Genomic DNA, 22244 nt, shown 5'->3' on the forward strand with positions numbered 1-22244 from the left:
GCAGACAGGCTGCCAACCTCTCCGGGCCCATTTTGATGAGTTCAGCTTCAATACCATCCTTACCAGCGGCCTTGTTATTCTTGAGCTGGTTGATGGGATCCTTAACTTCCCTCAGTGTGGGGGCAGGCTGGTTTCCTTCATCCGCCGTGCTGACGTAGCAACTTCCTCCGATGTCGTGACCCTCGACGCCTGTGTTCTCCGTGCCATTCAGGTGTTCATCGTAGTGGTACTTCCACCTTTCAATCACTTCACGTTCGTCCGTCAAGATGCTTCCGTCCTTATCCCTACACATTTCGGCTCGCGACACGAAGCCTTTTCGGGATGCGTTAAGCTTCTCGTAGAACTTTCGCGTTTCTTGTGAACGATGCAGCTGTTCCATTTCTTCACATTCCGCTTTTTCCAGGCGGCACTTTTTGTCCCGGAATAGGCGGGTTTGCTGCTTTCGTTTTCTTTTATATCGCTCCACGTTTTGTCGCGTTCCTTGCTGCAGCATTGCAGCCCACGCTGCATCCTTCTCCTCCAAAACCTGCCTGCATTCTTCGTCGAACCAATCGTCACATGTCCTCCTTTCCACGTACCCGACGATGCTCTCGGCTGCGTTGTTGATGGCTGCTTTTATGTTGCTCCAGCAGTCCTCAAGAGGGGCTTCGTCAAGCTCGCCCTCTTCCGGCAACGCTACCTCGAGATGCTGCGCGTATGCGGCAGCGACGTTCAGTTGGGCCAGTCGCACTAGGTCATACCGAGGCGGGCGTCGATACCGTACATTGTTAATGACGGATAGTTTTTGGCGCAGTTTCACCATCACCAGGTGTCCAGTGGTCGGAGTCAATGTTAGCGCCACGATAGGTTCTGACGTCGGTAATATCGGAGAAGTGCCGTCCATCGATCAAAACGTGGTCGATTTGTGATTCCGTCTGCAGTGGTGATCTCCAGGTGTATCGATAAGGGAGGCTGTGCTGGAAGTAGGTGCTGCGAATGGCCATGTTCTTGGAGGCGGCAAAATCTATCAGTCGTAGGCCGTTCTCGTTCGTCAGCCGGTGGGCGCTGAACTTTCCAAGCGTCGGTCTGAACTCCTCCTCCTGGCCAACCTGAGCGTTTAAGTCTCCTATGATGATCTTGACGTCGTGGCTTGGGCAGCGGTCGTACTCGCGTTCGAGCTGCGCGTAAAATGCGTTCTTGTCATCATCAGTGCTTCCGGAGTGAGGGCTATGCACGTTTATGATGCTGAAGTTGAAGAACCGGCCTTTCAGCCTCAACTTGTACATTCTTTCGTTGATCGGCCACCATCCGATCACGCGCCTCTGCATATCACCCATCACTATAAAAGCTGTTCCCAGCTCACGTGTGTTGCCGCAGCTCTGGTAGATGGTATGATTACCTCTAAACGTTCGCACCAATGCTCCTGTCCAGCACACCTCCTGCAGCGCTACGATGTCGAAACCGCGGGTCTTCAGTACATCGGAGAATATGCGTGTGCTTCCGATGAAGTTGAGAGATTTGCAGTTCCACGTACCGAGTTTCCAATCGCTAGTCCATTTTCGTCGCTGTGGTCTTTGCCGATTGTTCCGGTCCGTATTCTCTCGTTGACGTTCCTGTGCTGGTGTATTTTTACGGCTGGCTTGCAGGGCCTGACACCAACCCCCTAGATTCCCGGAGGACCATTCCCCCTAAATGTTCGGAGGGCCATAGTGCGCAGTTTAGCTTAGAGTCCTTCTCTGGCACTCGGACGATGATCAGCCGCATGGGCCCTGACATGGGGAACAGACGCTGTTGTGAGCCGCTCCTACCATGGAGTACAGACGCTCAAGGTTTGCAGAAGCAAACCCCCCTTCCCTGTCAGCATACGACCAAAGTTCTCACCGGGGGTTGGTTACCCGATCTTCCCCAAGGTTACTCGTACCCCGGCCAGTACCACGAGGAGGTAGGGATAAGAGTTGCTGGGCAAGAGGCTAAGGACCACACAATGGGGTCTATTTTATTCCTGTAGGTACGCGAGGTACCAAAGGTACGCCATGCCCAGCCATTTACCGCGTCAATGAATATCCGAATACGATTAAAATTCTGTAGCTTGAGAAATTAACGAGGGGGTCTGGTTACGGGTCGGTCCCCCAAGGAATTTTGGAATATCTTCAAAACCAGATGACCAATGATCAATATCGAGACAGATCCTAAAACTAGAAGAGTTTTTTGAGAACTTGTGAAAAAATAGTGCAAAAATATTGAAAAGCAAAAACGTTATAACGATTTGAATTTGAATTTTGCGGTAAAAAATGAAGCTGCCGGTAGAGGGGTTAAACTATGTAGCGATCAAACTCGATCAATTTCTTATGTAGGATGGAAGACACGACAAGGTTGTTCATGGTATGTTCATACCTAGTAAAGCGTGACATGTTTTGTGCAAGAACCACAAATACTCTGGCCCGTGAGAAGAACGATTGAGAATATCTATAGTGATAATCAATCGAAACTCACTGTAATAAATGCTTCTAGAAAAGAAAAAAAGTGATCAAAGAATTCATACGAGGTGCAGGATAAGCCATACGCGATTGACTAAATGGCATTTATTCCAAAACAAAGACCCTGAAATTTGTGATAGTTGTAATACTCCATTAGATGTAAAACATATTTTACTAGAATGCAGAAACTTCGATGACATTAGAAACAGAATAGGAATCAATTCAAATATCGCCATAACTTTGGGAAATAATAAAAATGAAGAAGAGAAAATGTTAAAATATTTAAAGGATACAGGACTTTATAGTTTACTTTGAACAGAACTTTAGATTAATAAGAGGCGAATGAATTGAAAATTTAAAGCCTCTATAAAAATAAAGGAAAAAAATGCTTCAACAATCTTCTATAACCGTTGGAAAAACAAATGAAGCAATCCGTTATTGCATTTCTGAATGAATCAATGGATGGTTTCTTAAAAATATCTACGGCTAACCCTGTATATGTTCTGGGACAAATTGACGTGAGTATTCCTTGAAGTATTGCAGTAGAAATTTCTGAAAGTAGTTCAAAGTGAATTCCTGAAAAATGATTTGATCAAATCCCTACTGATACTTAACCCGTATAGGCCTGAGTGAAAGCAAAAATTCTAAAACCCTCACCGCTCTGCGAATTCTTAATGGATTCAAATGATTTTTTGTCAGTATACTGGCACACATATCTAGTTTCTAGAAGTGGACAGAGGAACGCGGAAATATTCATGTGGTCAAAGTTATTCCCGTGGATCACTGGGTCAGGTTGGATGAGATGGGTACTGTGCGTTTGTGCTCCTGCCTACCAATTTCATGTCACAGATAATTTCCGGAATCGGCTATAATGTGGCCACTACATGACGGAATTTCAAGAAAATTGCATCAGTGTAAACCTTTTGAGAAGCGATTGAATTTGATAACTATGAGTTTTGCATTTAATTAATCCTACAAATGACCATTTTTGGGTCCCGGGACGCCTCAAACTTATGATAAAGTGGCCAATTTGCATCTGAGCATCTGTTACAAGTTTATGGGAACGCATTTCAGTGCACAATTATGTTTGATTTCTACTTTTCGAGAGTTGTTACGGTTTAGTATCCAACAAATCTACAGCCGGTTCTTCCGGGCATTACGTCCGAATTGTCACATCCAGTATATTTTAAACGGTGCAAAACTCTTCATTTATACTGTTGATTTTCAGATCTTAATGATTTATGCAAATTAAAATGATTGTCATTGCAAATAAATAAAGGTAACTTGGCATGTCCCAAAAAATAGCTTTTTTTTACTCGACCCATCGGGATAACTCCGGCCACAGGAATATTTCCGAGTTCCAGCAACTAGATATGTGGGCCAATGAACTGACAAAAAACCATTTGAATCCGTTAAGGATTCGCTGAGCGGTGAGGGTTTCAGTATTTTTGCTTTCACTCAGGCCTATACGGGTTAATAGCATCATTCATAGACATATTTAGACCTGATTATGATTTGTTAGTAAAATTGATTTAGAAAGGATATAAATATAAAGGATATTCATATTTTTTAACATGAATGATAACGAAAGTTGATCCAATGAATGATCTTAAAGACAGGACTGGTAGTAGTTTTCTTTTTAGAAACTTAATTAACAGGGATCTTTCCCTAAATTCTTAGGATGCTAAGAAGAATATCTGTAGAATTTGCTCCAGTTATTCCTTATGATCTCCGAAGCTACTACTTTCAGTAATTTTCTCAGGTTTTACCTTGATTTTTTTTTACTAAAATTATCCTAGAATTCCACTAATCTTCCAATGGAATTCGATTTGTTACGTTAGGAGCTCTTCCAAAGATTTATACAGAATCTCTTCCGCGGAAATTCACAAAGATTTATTACAGAGTGTTTTGAAAAAAAAAACCAAGAATTCCTCCACCTGTTCCTTTAAGAATTCATCCATGAAGAAAAAAAACATAATTCTAAAATCATAAAATACATAAAATCTAAAAATCCTTGAGGGTTCTTCGAAAATTTTTTTTTCAAGAACATTTTTCAGCATTTCATCCAAGTATTGCTCCTGCTGTTTTACCAAACAATTCTTAAAGAGTTTCTCAAAAAATCGCAGGCCATCTTCAAACGTTTAATTAAGTTTTCACTCTAGTTTATACTACAGCAATTTTTCCTATAATTTCTCCGATCATTCCTACACAAATTTCTATAGACATTCTGTCCATTTTTTTTTAATTCGATTTTTTAAGATTATTTTAGTTTATCTAGTTTAGTTTAAACAGCCTCAAGAGTCCAGGAGTTATTTCTGAGGTCATTGTTGTCTTTGTTACTTTAAGACTTACCCAAATTTTATCTAACCTCTGGGATTTTATTTAGATAACTCTCTAGGATTTTATTTAGATATACCTCACGGATTAAATTGGCATTGCCCTGGAGACATTCCTGGAAGAAATACTAAAAGAACTTTCGAAACTAACTTCAAAAAAATTTAAAGAATTACTGGAATCTTTGCAACAATTGGTGCAGGTATCTTTAGAGAAATCCATTGTTAAAATATTGTATAAATATTAAAATACAATCTTAAAGAAAATGCCCAGAAATTTCTGGAGAAGTTTTTGATTGAATTTCAGAAGACGTTTTGAGCTGGAATCTTTGTCCAGGATGTACAGGGAAATCAATAGATAAAATCGTGAAGAAGTTTGGACTTTCTTGAAAAAAATTCGCAAAGAATTTTTTTAGGAATTCAGATGATTTCTGAAATAATCTTCGGAGAAATTCCATTTCTGTGGTTCTCCTTGAGAAAATCAAGGTTGAATTCTTGAGGTATCCTAAATAAAATTCTTGGAAAATAATCACTATACACTAAACATTTGGGCAACATAAAAAAACACATACAAGAGAGGTCTTCAATTTCCTATTTTAAAGGTACTCAGTCGCTGAGTTCTGTAAAGCCAAAATGCTTTCTTAGTAACGTCTGGCATGAAAATTATGGGGTTGGAAGCAAGCCCGTTTTTTAAGAATTATGTTTTTTTTCTGTCGAGCGGAAACATCTCCTGAAAATATCATTAGAACGCTTGCAAACAGTACAATTTGTTGTCAATTCAACTCAAACCGACTTAATTGTCATTCACACCCCTTTGCGTTTGAGCCCCCTAAATATGGTTATTTTCAATTTCCAGTCCATAATTAAAAATTTTCCCAGTTCCACTGTGCACAAAATATTTAGGTCAAGTTTAGTACACGGCATTAAAGACGGCCTTATGTTGAGGTTGAAATACGTGTATCTGTCAAAAGAAGCCAACTCCAGTGGAATTTAATGGTATAGTACTGAATTCGCTTTTTCAGTTATTCACAACATATCTACAAACATTTGTCCTATCCATGGTTTCGAACGTGGACGCGCCTCTGCTGTAACTGATTATCAATTTGAGAGTTCGGATTACAATAATTGTCACCTTACAACATGATTGTATAGTTCTAAAGTAGCTTTATTTTCCATTTTTATATTGTCGACTGATGTACAAATGTAAAACGTTTATTTTATTAGCATTTTCAACTTAAGAAGTTACTCTTAATCATCTACTTATTTATAAGAAAATAAACTGACAAATTTCTACACGTTTTATATAGGAAGAATAAATAAGATTACTTTGTTTGAAACGAAAACCAATTGATTTGCAATGCTTTATGCAGAGTACGGTTCACTAGTATGTACCGGAAGCTAGACGCTTAGTATAATTATTTACTCGAATTTAATGATCATCGACCTACCGGGAAGTACCGGACATCGAACTCACACAGCTTGACTCTTTGCTTTGAAGGGCTTTTCTTAGGACTTAAACGCTATTCAGATAGATGAAAAACAGTAAAGGTACGACCCTCCTCCGGTCGGGAACAACCCGTGACGACATTTGGCACACTTGCAAATTGATTTTAGTTCTAGTTTGCGCGGCAGATTGCTTCCCCCGGCACCGAGAGGGTTTTTCTGTTCACCCGCTCCCGTTGTTTGCGGTCAAAAAGTCGTTCGAATGCAGTTGGAAAGGCTCTCAAAGTCCACCAAACGATTGTATTGCACTCAAAATCTTTTATTGCCATAGTTTGCTAGATATTTTACTAAGACCGAACGTCTTCCGGGTTGGATATTGCAACGAGCATCTTTTTGAGATCGTTTCGAGTGGTGGATAAGAGTTGTGATGGCCATTCATGATAAGCATTCTTGGAGTTTTTGAACGACGATAGGTGAAACTTATTTGAATGTGTGATAACATTCCGATGGTCAAAGCTGAAGTTCCTTCAATGTAAAACATTTTGAAGGAACAGAGGCTTTGATCATAGGAGAACTAAACTTATGAAGATAGTTCTTCCGGAATCACATGTTCAGGAAAGTTTCAGAGAAATGTACACTTATGAAAATTAAAGCGGAATATAGGTTGAAACTATACACAGTTGTTGCGAATTTGTGTGTTTTGAGTTTTCGTACAACGGAAAACTTGAAACAAACAAGTAACACAACAGATCGATAAAAATATAATCATAAATGGTAAGGAATCGGAAAATATTTATATATGAAGTTCACTGTCAACTTATAAGTTATATTTACAATGGTAAAATCTTGACAATGTTTCACCTACTTGGGTAAAGTTCACAAAGGAAAGCTGTTGTACCAAATCCTGCTAGTTCAATTGTAGGTACCACTCAGTGAACTGTCCCAAAAGGCTTCAGATATGCTACTACCAATTGTAGCTCCACAATTCTTACAATCTAGTCGGGTTTTAAGCATAAGCAATTAAAATTGAAGCATGGCTGTTGCATCGAAAGACCTTCCGTAACCTTCGACAGGATCCATAGTCTTACGTTGACTTCTTGAAGAAAAAGTAATCTTTTTGTTAGTTTTCTGTCTGTTCCTTACTGGATATTTCACCGTCTACTAAAATGGTCGTAATCCTATACGATATAGTTATCTACTAGTCTACCGACGTTACAAAATTTAGATTTGTGTTCGAATGAGATCGCGCGTATGCTGGAGATTGTCACCGCACCGGGGGAAAGTCCCCGGCACTGCGACAAAGTCAGTAGCATCCTCAGGTCCAAGTTAAACAGTCTTTGAGATCGAGCACGGCCGTTTGGATTCTGTGCTCGTTCCCGTTCTAGTGGTCCTGCTGGGCTGTTGCATTCGCTGACGAAGACGACGAGATACTGGAGGCGGCAGATGGGGAAGCGGAGGTCATGAGCATCTGACGGGCCTTCTTGGCGGCGGTGGACTTTGGGGCTCCGGTTGAAAGACGTTTGCGTTCCTTTAGGTAGTCTGAAATAGGGAAAGATTGTGGTTATTGAGTTGGTTCTAGATTGCAGAATAGGTTTGATCAGCTGGCAGTATACAGTAGTTCTTACGGTCAACGAGAGAGATAATGCTTATTTATATGACAGCCGATTCCATTAGAGATCGCGAATACCTCTGCATTTTTATGGTTGTTTTGGGAACACAGTACGTTGATTACGTTGTGATAGATGCGTGATAGTGAGTGAGAGAATTAGTAGATAGGGAATAAAAACTCCGAATCATATTTGGTATAACGTGAAACAAGCACAATAAATTTCTAGCTGTATAGGACTATAGAAGGGGAGTGGCGTATCTATAAATATTACTTTTTTCTTATAAAAGAGGGAATTGGGTTAAGATAAAATCTTGCGTGAGATTTCCTACAATATATGTATCAATATAGTCAAAATTCCACAGAGATCTAGCAAATGAGCCTTGATATAAGCTGACCACTCTCAGCCAGCTGATTGTCCTTACAATCATAAGGAAAGGAAAGGAATCTTAGTTAAACAACCATTAGTACCTACTAGATTAACACTGCATCTTTACAATTGGAATGGAGTTGAATTCATTTTTTGTATACATCACGTGGTGCTCGTTGAAAAAAGAGTACTTTCTTTCTGAAGACTTAAATTCCCATCCAAACATAACGCTCCAATTGGAGTAGTAGTCTGTAAGACATTTAAAATCACACTAGAAATCTATGGATCACTGGCATCTCCTTCAGGTTCCTAAAAAATCTACTGGAAATTTTCAGACAACCACTAATGCATCTTTAGGATCTCGTTCAGAAAATTCCATGAACCTTATAATAATCCTAACGGTCTTGCTATGAATGCTCAGAATACCGTTAAAAACCATTGGCATCTCTTGAGTGAACCTCAGGAACCTCTCAGGATAATTTTGAGAATCCTAACATTCCGCTGAAATCTTACTGGAAATACTCAAATATCACGCTGGAAATTTTCGAAAATCCGTGAGATGTTTGCGGAATACGAAAAGAATCCGCTGAAAAGTCTCAGGATAGCGTAAAATTTTACAAGATCTCACAAGCTTGCTAGGATTTAGCTCAGAATATTCTGAATTCACCTGAAAAATCTAAGGAACTTTCTAGGGTTATCCAGCATCTTGTAAGATCCTACTAGAACATCGCTAGGAAACCCGTGGGCACTTACGCTAGGAATCCCCAAATACCGCTGGTGTTTTGCTCATGATCCCCAAGATTCTTCTTTTCACAAGACGTTTCAAATCAGCTGTTTTGGAAGCACTTTGACAGTTCTATTGCACGATTGGAATCGCGTTTGACAGCTCAATTGGAAACTTTGATTGCAGTGTTCGCGCTTCTCTATATAAACAAATTCTGTGGATAAAACCTACTTTCTTGATAATCTTGATCTCCGGGAAAAACTTCAGCTTTCCAAATAATATCTGTTCCATAACTCGATATTTCCATGAATCGATGATCCCTTAAATATCGAGTAGAACTTCGACTGTGGTTAACATTCTGAAGCAAAGGCGCCTTCACATTCCAAACCATGGGTAGGACAAACGTCGGCAAACAATTTTGCACAGTAAAGCTAAGAAAAGGCTGGAAATTGAACTTTACTATGTTTTAGGTTCTCGAAGTGACATTGGTGATGTGATGTTGTCGGTTTTGAGTTCAGTTTAATTCAGCTATTTCCAAACGATATTTTCAAGTGATTTTTCCGCTCAACAGGAAAAATAGAATAACTCTTAGAAGACTGGTTTGTTTTTCGACTTCCATACAATTAGTATAGTATCAGGGTGTCGACTACCTGGAAAAACCTGGAAAGTCAGGGAATGTCAGGGAATTCAATTTTTGACCTGGAAAGTCAGGGAAAGTCAGGGAATTTCACTTGAGGTCAGGGAAAAAATATCAATATTACAACATCAAACGAGTTGATTGTCTGAAATGATATTGTCAGGCTAAGTCAGCAATACGATATATGGAATAAAGAGGGTAATGAATCTTTCAAAATTGCAGTTAACCATTGAGGAAATGCTCTTATGCATAATAAAGTAAACCAGTGGTCCTCAGCCTAACCGATTACACGGGCCATCTTAACTCTTTCAAAATCAGTCGCGGGCTGCAAGATTTATGATTAATTTTAACAGCTCACTTTAAATTACTATTTATATGAGAACGGATAATACATTTCTGGGAACTTTATGATCAAAGCAAAGGGGTTTGGAAGCAAAGATATAAGTGAAAGAAAAAAATGCCATGTTTTTAATAAACTATGTTAGCTAATACGAAAGAATTCATGACGAAAAAACTCACATTGAATTTTTTTTTTAAATACGATCAAATACGATCAATATGTCTCTTACCGTATTGGACAATGCAATTGCAACTTTTTCGATTAATAATACAAAATGGTCTACTTTAGAGGTTTTTATCTTTTTTTTATGGATCAATTCATATCAAATTTTAACATATCTTGAATTTTAACATATATTTGTAACTTTTATTTTCTTTTACGAATTAAAAGCAATAATAAATTTCAAAATTTACACAAACCAAAAAATTGACATAATAGATTGATAGTATCTTCAGCAATGTTGTACATTCAGATGAGTTTAACAATTATGCTGAAGATACGTGTGTAGGTCTCTTATATTTTGAGATAAATCGTTTGAATATTTTTTGCGAAATTCACTTCAATCGAATCCATATATTTTTTTATTTGTTTGTATTCAATTTTTAAATACTTAAAAATTTATGTTTACACTTAAGTAACGTACGACATGCTGTGTGAATTTTATTCATATCGGGCTATAAATAACTGAGATTTATCCCACAAAAGTAGACCATTTTGTATGGAAGATCGAAAAAGTTTCAGATGTATTGTCCAATACTGTACATTTCTTTACGTTCGGGCTCCTCAACAATTCAGAAAGCAATCCATGGTAAAAAAATTCGAATAACATAATTTTCAATGTTTTACAGAAAAAGTCATGTTTGAAGTCAAAATTTAAAAAAAAAATCAGTATTCTGCGGACACCTTTGCAAGACCAAGATCCTGGTTCAATTTTGTAAACTTAAATATGTTCAGAAGAGAGATTTTTAGAGACTTAAAGATTTTTTGCAGGCCCATAGCCGTGCCTTCAAGATTCTAAAAGAAAAATCAGGTTTTTCAGAAACTTTGAACCTTTGAGTGAGTCAAAGTCAATTTCATATTACTCCTTATGCCATGAAGATGCATGAACGTAGAAACATTTTACATGATTTCAATGACTGACTTTCCAAGAACAAAGTTGCAAGAGCAAAGGATTAAACACCAGCATGAATAAAAATTATAACATGCGGGCCGCATCACATTGACATTCAAAATCCATTCGCGGGCCGCACAAAACCTTCTCAAGGGCCGCAGTTTGGTGACCACTGAAGTAAACTGTACTTAACTGCTTATATTTATCCTCAGAATTCAAATTTTCTGAGTTGAAAAGCATCAACAGTACTCTCCGAACAACTTCTTCTAAATTGGCGTGGATTGCTTTAAAAATATTTTGTTGTTAAGTTTCCTAGATCAACTAATTGCCTAGTTTGGCGCATTTAGCACAAAATCTTGAAAAAAGTGCAGTTCACTACATCAAATTGTATCAATCCTTACAAGTATGCTCAAAATATCGAGTAGAACTTGTGAAAATAAGTATAGAGAAAAACCAATAAGGATTCTCGTATTTAAGTGATGATGAATAAAAGCCGTATCTCAAAATTTTAGGATCACAAATCTGATGAATCAAACAATAATTTATTTGAAAAAAAAAAATGGTTGCTGGCTGGTGGTGATCAATCGATCGTTTTTTCAACTCTTAACACTGTTTGGTTTTCTAGTTTTGTGTTCCTGATGATGGTACAATTTTTCGGTTCAATGTTCTGCATGAGAAAATAAAAAAAAAATTGTCGAAAGTACGTATGTTTCAGATATTAGGATATGGATATTTCTTGTTTTTTTGTTCCAAGTTTTTTCTGAAAATAGTTTGTTCAGATAGTACCGCCTTTCTTCAGGATTTTTATCAGGAGCTTTCTTATAGATATTACCAGTTTTTTTTTTCTTACGATATACCCAGGAGATACTCTAGAAATTCTGAGGATGCCTCTCCAAATTTCTTGATTTATTTTAATCCAGAACATTATTGAAAAGTAGAAATTTCAGGAATATTGTTTGAAACAAGCTGTTGAGAACCCAAACCATCAAATTTTCAACGCGAATGGTTGTCTAGATCTGTGAGCTTGAAAATTCGAAATTTGGCTTTGTTGATAATCACCTTAAATTGAAGATACAACGAAGCCACATCCCAAATTTTCGACAGCAAAAATCTCGTGGACCAAGTAATCGTTCGCTCTGAGAATTGGATTGATTAATCATCATCAGCGTGTGACCAATCGATCATGTTTGGAGCATGCATAGCTGTTTGGTTCTCTAGATTTGTGCTTTTGAACATTTTAGGTGTGGCTTTGTTGCATCTTCATCTTAAGAATACTTAGATAAACTCCTTGAGGAGAAAACCTAGGCGTTATTCATATCGGAATCCTTAACTCATACCTAAAATAAATTACATGTAACTAATCATCGTGAAGCATTATTAAAAATATTCTAAGAAAAAAATGAATACATTTTGGGAAAAACTCTATGTGATTCCTGAAAAATATCTTTAGACGTTTTCTTGAAACAATCCTGAAAAATGCAAATTCTATTCTTGGAGAAATTCAAGATTGAAAGAAATACTCTAACAATTTTTAGAAAACCCTGGAGATAAGAAGTTTTTAGGGGAAATCGTCATGGTAAAGTATTGAAGAAATATCTGTAAAATTATGTTTAAGAATTTCAAGAGGAATTTCTGAGAAATCTATGTGGAATTTCTTGAAGCCATTCTCCAAAAAAGTTTTTTGGCTTTGACTAGAATTTTACCTGGAAAAAGCATGGTGGATGATCGTAATAGTGTTGCTTCTTATATAAAGAAGTTGTAATGAGGTATAATCAGGAAAGGGTCCAGAATTGTCGTTTATGCCTGAAATTTGTGAAATTATATTTGAGGTAGTTCAGTAGCCGAGTACATCTTTGATCAATTGCTCAGTTTAATCATAGCAACTTGAATAAACGCTAAAAAATGTTATCTGACAAATATATTTCAGTAAAGTAATAGCTTTTCTTCAGTTTATTCATACGACCCAGTATGAATAAACTGAATATTAGTACGATGTGTATGTGAAACTTTACATCATGCAAATTTTCGGATATGTATCTTTCTTGGATTACTAATTTTGGTTCAAATTAATTAATTGAGTGGCCTGGAATTTTTCTGGAAAACGACTGGAAAGTCAGGGAAAGTCAGGGAATTTTATTTTCAATATTGAGTCGACACCCTGTGAACGAGCCGGCTGGAAAAACCTTTGTACAAATGTTTCCAGTTTGAGTAAAGTCAGTCGGCTGAACAAAATTCTTGCAAAATCTAAGGCTTTCCAAGTGAACGAAATTCGCTTGCGTAATGGTGACTTTACTTCTTCTGATGAAGAAATTTTAGAATGTTTATGCAATACACACTTTCCCTGATGTGTAGACATAGCATCTACGGATGAACCAAATGCCTTTTCATGTAGTTATGAGTCTCTGGTATCGCAACTACTGAATCGATTCAATGGGCACTCAATAGTTTTGCTCCTTTCGAATCTCCAGGAGCAGATGGGATTTATCCTGTTCTGCTCCAAAAGGGATTTGAGTTTATCAAACATGTTTTGAAAAAGCTACTTGTAAGCAGTTTTGCTACCGGGTATATTCCGAGAGCCTGGCTTGATATTACTGTAAAGTTTATCCCGAAAGGAGGACGTGCGTCGTATGAAGAAGCGCAGAGTTTTAGACCAATCAGTATGACCTCTTTTCTTCTAAAATGTCTGGAACGCATTATCGATCATCACATGCGTCTTGATGTGAATCAACATGCTTATCAAACTGGAAAACTCACAGTGACTCTTTTGCACAAAGTTGTATCCGATATCGAGAAAGCATTCGCCCAGAAGCAATCCTGCTTGGGTGTTTTCTTGGATAATTGATTGAATCGAGAATATTTCAACCTTTTTTTATAGATTAACCTGGTCTCAGTTAATGTATGATCTTTTTGTTGTAATGATCTCGAGGCAATGATCAATTGCAAACAATTTAGTGTTACATAAATCATTTTACGAGATTCGTGTAAGCGATTCGACTACTGGTCAATACCGAACCGGCACACTGCAACCAACGTTGACCTAATTCTCGTCTGCACGTCGAAAGCAACCAAACAGCATGTACAACAAACAATCAAGCCGCATTAAAAACAGCACCGTGCAGCAGGACGAAAAACCAGTTCCAGCGCCAGTGGAAAAAACAAAAAGCAAGTAGCATTGGACACCAGCATTGAAACATCGAATGAAAATTATATGATTCACCGCAATCGGTTTGACCTGCGCGAGCCAGGTGGATTTTGTTTGTGCCGAAACGACAGAACCGCTTACGTGTAGAGTACGACAGGCAAGTGCGACTTAAAATTGACGAAAAAGAGAAAGGGGGTCTTTACAATTACCGTCAGCGAAATCCTGACGACAGCTGTCTTGCGTTCAATATGTGCATCTGCTCCCCCTCACTGTGGACGACTACCGAAAATGTTTCCTGGATTTATAGAGCAGCTTCTGATTGATTAAATCAATATTGGTTCGTCGCAAACAATCTGAAACACGCGTCATGTTTTATTAGTAGCGCAAACAACGTGTTCGTTTCCCGCCAAAAGTCGACGCCGAACAATAAACATAAATACGACGTCACCTTTTTGAGGGGGTCGCCAATACAAACCACCGGCAAAAGGGAAAGGTATTCCCCACGCAACGCAGGTAAAAAGAACAAAAACCTACCTTGAGCTCGCCGGCTTAGAAAAACAAACCACTGTAGAGAAGAGCGGAGACTCGTAAAAATGTGTAGATCATGGTGCGGACCGCCACTTAGTGGACCCCCCCAAACTACTCCTAATGCGATGATCATTGGATAATAGACTAGGTGACCTTCAGCGCGGAAGCGGGTACGCATCTAATAAAAAAGGCGCGCACTCGTGATCGCATTTGAACGAGCCTAGACACAACCATATGCGGTTTTTGTATTCGGCGATCAAAATTCATGACAAGAATGTGCCCCACCAGATACCGATCAGACTGACCGCGCCAAATTACCTTCCACCGAAAATACGCCACGCCACACACATCATAAACGAGAATCGGTTTCGGCTTTGAGCAATTCCTGCCTCCTCCACACGCAATGCAACATTTAAGTGCATTCATGCAACGATCGTCGTCAGCTGTTGGAGATCGCGAAAGGCCCGTGCCTGATCGGTACATTATTTCATCTCATGCATAATGGATGAGACTACTGGACCGAGAGACCAAACGATCTTTATGGTTCCGAGGCCCAAGTGGCATGTGCTCTCTATATGCGGGCTTAGATAATGTACTAAAAAGGGTGCATTCTCGAACAACATCTGTCACTACCGTTTCGGACGTGGCACATGCCGAGGTGGCAAAATCCATAAATTAATACGCATATTCCCTTTTGAACGCAAAAAGGTAGTCGGAACTCGAGGGACAGACATATGCTACACACCATCCGTTATGCTCTTATCTTGGCTTGTACATCTCCATGTTCGGGTGTGTAATCCAGGCAAAACCATATTTCGCATTGCTTTCATCGAACATATTGAGTGTCCTATTTTTACGACGGCCTCATAAGTGCTGCGGTGCTTTGCGGTCGGTCGGTCATCCGGAAGGACAACAAACTGTGCGAGGTAGCCCTCGAGAACGATGATGACGACGACTTCCAGAAGGACCAAACAAAGAAGGAGAAAGTTACACACAAGGAGTGGTAGTTTATCATCAATTATCTCCGCCCTTGCTTTCTGGCTGGTCCTGGTTTGTTTCCTTTTCTTTCGGGTTTCTGGAGAGATAAGATCGATACTGTTCAGGATCCCTTTCTAATGACTCACTGGGGTATGACTTTTTTTTCGTCTGTCTGTTGCAGGATTCCTAATTTGTAAACAAAGCATATCGAATGAATCACTTTAGGGCCTTTAGGAATGGTCAGTTTGAATTATTTTCTTTTCGTTGCGGACATTTATCAAGCGGTTTTGAGATAATGGAAGGTATTTATAATGTGAAGTAGGTGAGACGCTTGCGTAATGAGTCATTTCTTCAACCGCACTTCAGCGATTGGTTCCGTATTGGGTGTTATGAATAGAAGTTGTGGATTTGTCTGATTCGAAGATTTGAAATGAATGTGGATTCATTTTTCGTGTAGCAGAGATTTGAAACGAAGAATGGAAACTTGTTTAGTCTTATCTAGAGAATTTCTCATTCTCAATACTTGATGCCGACAAAAATCGGATTTGACTCAGAGTATTTAGATTCAGGGTTTACTAGTTTTTAAAACAACAAGCAATACAAGCCAAACCTGCGAAATTTGTGTCCATTAAGTTGTTACAACGTAAGTATCAGAAATACAATGCACATTATATCGAAGAATACCTGTACTTGAAAACTGAGTCTGATAGAATCGTAAAAATGTGTCGCAATCCTTGAGAATCTTTCAATCTATAACGAAATCACGGAGTTTCTAGAGTTTAATTTGCATAGTTTCGTGGATTAACCTTTCGTCAGTCGCCCAAAAAAATATTACATCAGCGGTCGCATCGTGTACTGAGTACACGCGGAGTAATTTTGATTATAAATCTAAAGCTAGGCAAGATAGAGTCTACGACAAATTTCTTCAGTCCAATGTTACCAACTGGTAAGTGGACAAATAAAACTTTGTAAACATCCGCACCTTTCTGTGGCCATCGAATTGTGTTTCGGAAAAACTGTTTAGTAGACCAAAGTCTAATATGTGATATATGCCGTTTGGTTCGGAATTCTTCCACAATACAGCGCTTGTGATCTTGCAATTTTTTGAACGCATATATCTTTGGATGCTGAGTGCTTAGAAAAATGATCCTGAAATATCTTCATTATGACATCTTTGGCAAAGTTGTTCATTAGATCATAAATTAAAATATAGAAAGATGGAGTCTTCGACTAAATGGTTCAGTGTGTCAAGTACAAACTTGTGAGGGGCCACATTTAGTTAGGAATTCTTCCACTAGATAGTGCTGCTGAGTATGCAATATTTCCAACCCAAATATCTAGGTTTGTGATTGCATAATCATGAAAATGACATCTTCAACAAAGTTGTTTTTTCTGATCAAGGCTAAAGTATGTTCAACCTGTGATGAACCATTTGATTAGAAATTATCCACCAGGCAGTGCTATTCAGTGTGAAAATTGCATAAGTAAATGCTTCAGAACAGTGGCGCGGGAAGTGTGTAGGGCAGATAGGACATGTACTACGCACAAATACACCTGGGTAGGACAGTCAAAGGATTGATCTACCCACGATTCCAGAAATAAACAAGATCAGCAGATAGCATGAAAAATGTATTAAACTAAAGTCAGATTTCCATTACTCGATATCGCGTATCTCGATATCGAGTTAGGATCATGTAACCATAGTAAAAGTTAGTTTTCATGGCTACCTTGATGATCCCTTGATCCTCATTTGCACTGATATGGTGTTCTATAATTCGATACCTCCCAAACTCGATGGTTCCTTCAATATTGAGTTATGGAGATGACTGTATTTATCATCTGTTCAATATACACACAAACTCACCGTCGTACTTGTTCTTGGAAGACACGACAAGGTTTTTCATGGTATGCTCATGCCTAGTAAAGCGTGACATGGTGACCCCAAAAGCTCTAGCTCGTGAGGAGAACGATTGAGAATATCCATGGTGAAAATCCTGGGAGTCTAACTGCAGCTGTACCATTCATTCTACAAGAAATAACTTAAGCCGTTGGAAAAACAAATGAAGCAATCTTCTATGACAATTCTGAATGAATCAATTAATGGCTTCTTAAAGATATCTACGGTCATCCCTGTATATATAACCTTTGAAGGACTATAAAGGTTTCAAAAGACTCATCAAGAATTCTCCTACGTTTCCTCCTAGAAATCGGAAATTCCTTAAAGGTTTCGTCGAACGAATCTACTTTTTTCTAAGAACTTCTCCAGCATTTTATCGAAGTAGTATTCCTGCAGTTTTTTCCAAACATTTCTTGAGTTTATTTAAGTTTTCACAGCAGTTAATACTACAGCAATTTTGCCAATAATTCCGCCGATTATTCCTACACAAATTTTTATAGAGATTCTATTCAATGTTTTTCAAGAAATTTCTTTAGAAAATCCTGCGTAATTCTATCCTGAGATTCGATTCTGTTTTTTTTTATTAGGTCGGTAGAAATATTTTTTTTTTAATTTTTTTGTCCCATCGACCTTCAAGGCCGAAGGGAAGGGATAACAAAAAACAAACTCATCAGATTTGTAAAGAAATTTTCTGGAAAGCTTCAAATGTTGATAATATTTTTCGGACTGCTCCCTCGAAATGTCAAATTCGGCCCGAAAGTTTTGAAGGGGAGGAGACATAGAGTCAACGTCAAACTTGTATCGACCTATCTGGCAAATCTTCCGTTACTTCCTCAAGATTCCAGTAATTAATTCATAGATCCTTATTAATTAAGGGTGACTTTAAAACTTACACAAGTTTGTCAGAGGTTACTTTAGGATTTTCTTGCAGATTTATTTTCCAGAAAAATTCCTAGGCATTTTCATCGAAACTTTCATGAAATAATTCCTAAAATTACTTGAGAAACTCTCAAACAATTACTGGAGGAATTTCTGTAGAAATCTAGATATCTAGCGAAATCCCTAGTTGAAATCTTATATTGACACTGAAAGACAATTTTATAAGAAATCCCTGATAATTTCTAAAGAAGTTCAAAATTGCATTGTAGAAGACTATTTGGTTGGAAATCGTAGAGGATATGCCAGGAAAATCGAAACACTGGATAAAATCTTGGAAGAGTTAGGACTTTCTTGATAAAATTCTCGAGGGATTTAGATGACTTCTGAAAAAGTCTTTGAAAAATTTCATTTCTGTTTTTCTTAGGAAAATCCAGGTTGGATTCTTGAGATGTCCTAAACAAAATTCGTAGAGAAATTCCTTTAGAAAATTATTACTAAATAAACTCGTCTATAAATTTCCGGAGGAATATCTGAACATGTGGGCTAATACCTGCATACATTTCTGATGAAATTGCTAGGCAAAATCATGAAGAAACAGATATTTGTCGTATTGTCACGAGGAGTTCTCTAAAAAGTCTTAGTTCTTAGAGAAATGTCTGATCTAATGTTATGAAGAATCGAATTCTTATCTTCTGGCTCCTATAAGGTTTCGTTTTGTTTTCTTGTTTCCTGTTTGGTTACTTTTCGACCTCTTGTTGGTTCCTTGGCCTATACAGGGTGTCGACTCAATTTTGAAAACAAAATTCCCTGACTTTCCCTGACCTTCCAGTCGTTTTCCAGAAAAACTCTAGATAACTGAATTGGTTAAATTGAAGTAGGCTTTGTACAAGAAGATACATATCCAAAGATTTGCACGATGTATAGTTTATGTTATAGGTCGAACGTACAAACTGAGGAAAAGTTCAACTTTACTGAAATATACCTGTCAGATAACATTCTAGAGCGCTTATTCTAGTTGATATGATAAAACTGAGCAATTGAGTATCTATTACTTTCCAAATTTGAAAATTCGTATGAACAAAGATGTACTCAGCTACTGAACTACCTCAGATATAATTTCACAAATTTCAGGCATAAACGACAATTTTGGACTCCTTCCTGCCTAAACATTATTATATTTTTTTTATATAATACGCAACACTATTACGATCATCCACCATGCTTTTTAGTGGAAGAAAGTTATGTTGCAATTTGGCCATTTTTTCCCAGGTAAAAAGCTAGCCATTGCCAAAGAACTTTCTTGGAGAATTGCTTCAAGGAGTTCCACATCGATGTCTAACAAATTCCTATCGAAATTCTTAAACATATTTTATCAGATATTTCTCCGTGAACTCTTTTAGGATTTCCTCTAGAAGCTCCTCATCTCCATGATTATTTACAAATTGTTAGAAAATTTCTTTCAGTCTTGAGTTTCTCCATGAATAGCATTTGGAATTCGTAGAATTCAGGATTTTTCAGGAATCACATAGAATTTTTTCCAAAAATGTTTTCATTTTTTTTCTTAGGGTACTTTCAATAATTGTTAACGATGTTTCGTTACAGGTAATTTGTTTTAGTTATTTTTTTAGGATTCCGATATGAATTACGTAGGTTTTCTCCCCGAGGGATTTATCTATATATTCTTAACTGAATGCATTAAAGGATTTAATAATGCGCTAATATCAAGTTTTCTGATGTTCCTCTTGAATTTGTCGTGACTTCAGAAATGGTCCGAGGTACTCCTCTAACAACTTTTGTATGAGTATCTCCAAGTAATCTCACCAAACGCCAATAGATTATCGAGCAGATTCTTTCATAGAGCATTTCTGAAATTTCTGCTTTTCAATGATGTTTTGGATTTCCTGATGAAAATCAAGGAGTTTCGAGAGGTATCCTCAGTATTTCTGGAGAATTTCCTGAGTATTGGGAAAAAAATCGGCATATCTTTAAGCTCCTGAAAAAATCAGGAAATATCCTGTCCATACCCTTATATATGAAACATAGGCCTTTTTGGGCCAAATTTTTCATTTATTTTTTCATGCTTCAACCGAAAAAACGTACCATCATCAGGAGCAAAATCAAGAGAATCTAACAGCGCTCATAGTTGAAAAAAATATCGATTGAGCGCCACCAGCGAGTAACCACAATCTTTTTTTTTAATGAATGATTGTTTGATTCACCAGATTTGTGCTCTTGAAATTTTAAAATACGGCTTTTATTCATCTTCACTTAAATACTAGAATCCTTATTGGTTTTTCTCTATAAATAGTTTCACCAGTTTCACTTGGATAGCTAACTTGTAAAGATTGACATGATTGGATGGAGTTAATTCCCTTTTTTTAAAGATTTTCAGCAAAATGCGCGAAGCTAGGCAATGAGTTGGTCTAGGAAACTTTAGAACAAAATATGTTTAAAACGATCCACGCCAATTTCAAAGTAGTTGTTCGTAGAGAACTGTTAAAAAGCAAACAATTTTGAGTATAATACCTTGGACAGATAACCTGATACATATACCATGGTACAAGTCATCAAGAAAATTATTCCAAGGCTATCCTGAATAAAGACAATTATCAGCATGGAACTCATTTCAAGATAATTTTACCATGGTACGTATACCACAAATGTGTCATAAGTATGTATAAATGTATGCAATAAAGTACAGTTTACTCTATTAAGCATAAGAGCATTTTCTCAATGGTGAATTGCACATTTTTTCGATATTTCGTATTGATAGTGAACATCATGATTATTAACTTTTTGCTGACTTTTAATGTTGTAGTATTGATATTTTTTTCCCTGACCTCAAGTGTAATTCCCTGACATTCCCTGACTTTCCAGGTTTTTCCAGGTAGTCGACACCCTGCATAGGGTCCCTCTTGTAGTCTTCACAGACCGCAGAGGACTTTCTCCTCCAAAAGCTTCCATAGTGTAGGATGTTGTAGTATCAACGGCATCATCCAAATCACTTGGACAATGGACGAAGAATATCCATGAAATTCGGTCGCAACCAATCCAGTGTAGAGTTTCCAGTTTGTTCACCGGGGATTCTAAAAACGCAAAGTCTGCGCAGTTACATTTAAATGTCCAAAGAAGATGTAGCGATGATCAGATGATTCCTCATCTGATACATGCCAATTCGTCAACTCGTGACTAATTCTATCCACACTTCTTCTCTGGTAGATACCATGCAGGTTGGGCGATCAGACTGAAGCCTCTCAAATTTATATCTGAACTGCCCCAGATGATGTGATGAGCATTGGCATCACGGCCCACAATCAGTGAAAGGCCTTTTGTTACGCAGTGTACGACAACTCTTTTGAAGTCATCCGTTGGGGATTATTCATAATGTGGTAAATATACCGAACAATAGACGTATTTCTGTTGAGGTCACCAACAGAAACATCAATTGTGACAGCACATAAAATTCTGGTAGTTTATTCAGAAATGAATGTAGCAACGATTGCTTTATTAACGAGCACGCATGCCCGGGGCATGGAGCGCGAATTTGCCGTTTCAAGTTTGCTAAAAGTAGCTAAAACTGGGTCCACAAGGTTACCTAGATAGAAGTTCCCTCTACGGAAGTAGGGTTCTTGAACTAGCGCCACTTGGGCTGTACCATTTTGAAGGAGTCTGCAAAGATTTGTCGTTGCTTTATGCTGAAGATTGATCTGAGCTAACCTAACCGTAGCCACCACCCAAACTAGACAGGATTAAGCTTTTTGAAATCTCAGCACGAAAAAGACCAGCAGCGAAAAATCCAG

The 22244-nt window shown here is 37.9% G+C and overlaps 1 protein-coding gene across 1 annotated transcript in view; it reads right to left on the reverse strand.

Annotated features, from left to right (window-relative positions):
- Positions 1–6020: 6020 nt before the first annotated feature.
- LOC5566694 overlaps positions 6021–22244 on the reverse strand; it is a 35822-nt gene continuing 19598 nt past the window's right edge. Inside the window, exon 4 of the mRNA XM_001651052.2 lies at positions 6021–7771. Coding sequence (XP_001651102.1) covers positions 7614–7771 — 158 coding nt within the window. The 3' untranslated portion in view covers positions 6021–7613. The remainder of the gene's footprint in view (positions 7772–22244) is intronic.

Source organism: Aedes aegypti, chromosome 3 (genome assembly GCF_002204515.2).
Source record: "Aedes aegypti strain LVP_AGWG chromosome 3, AaegL5.0 Primary Assembly, whole genome shotgun sequence".
In the NCBI taxonomy this organism is placed as follows: Eukaryota; Metazoa; Arthropoda; class Insecta; order Diptera; family Culicidae; genus Aedes; species Aedes aegypti.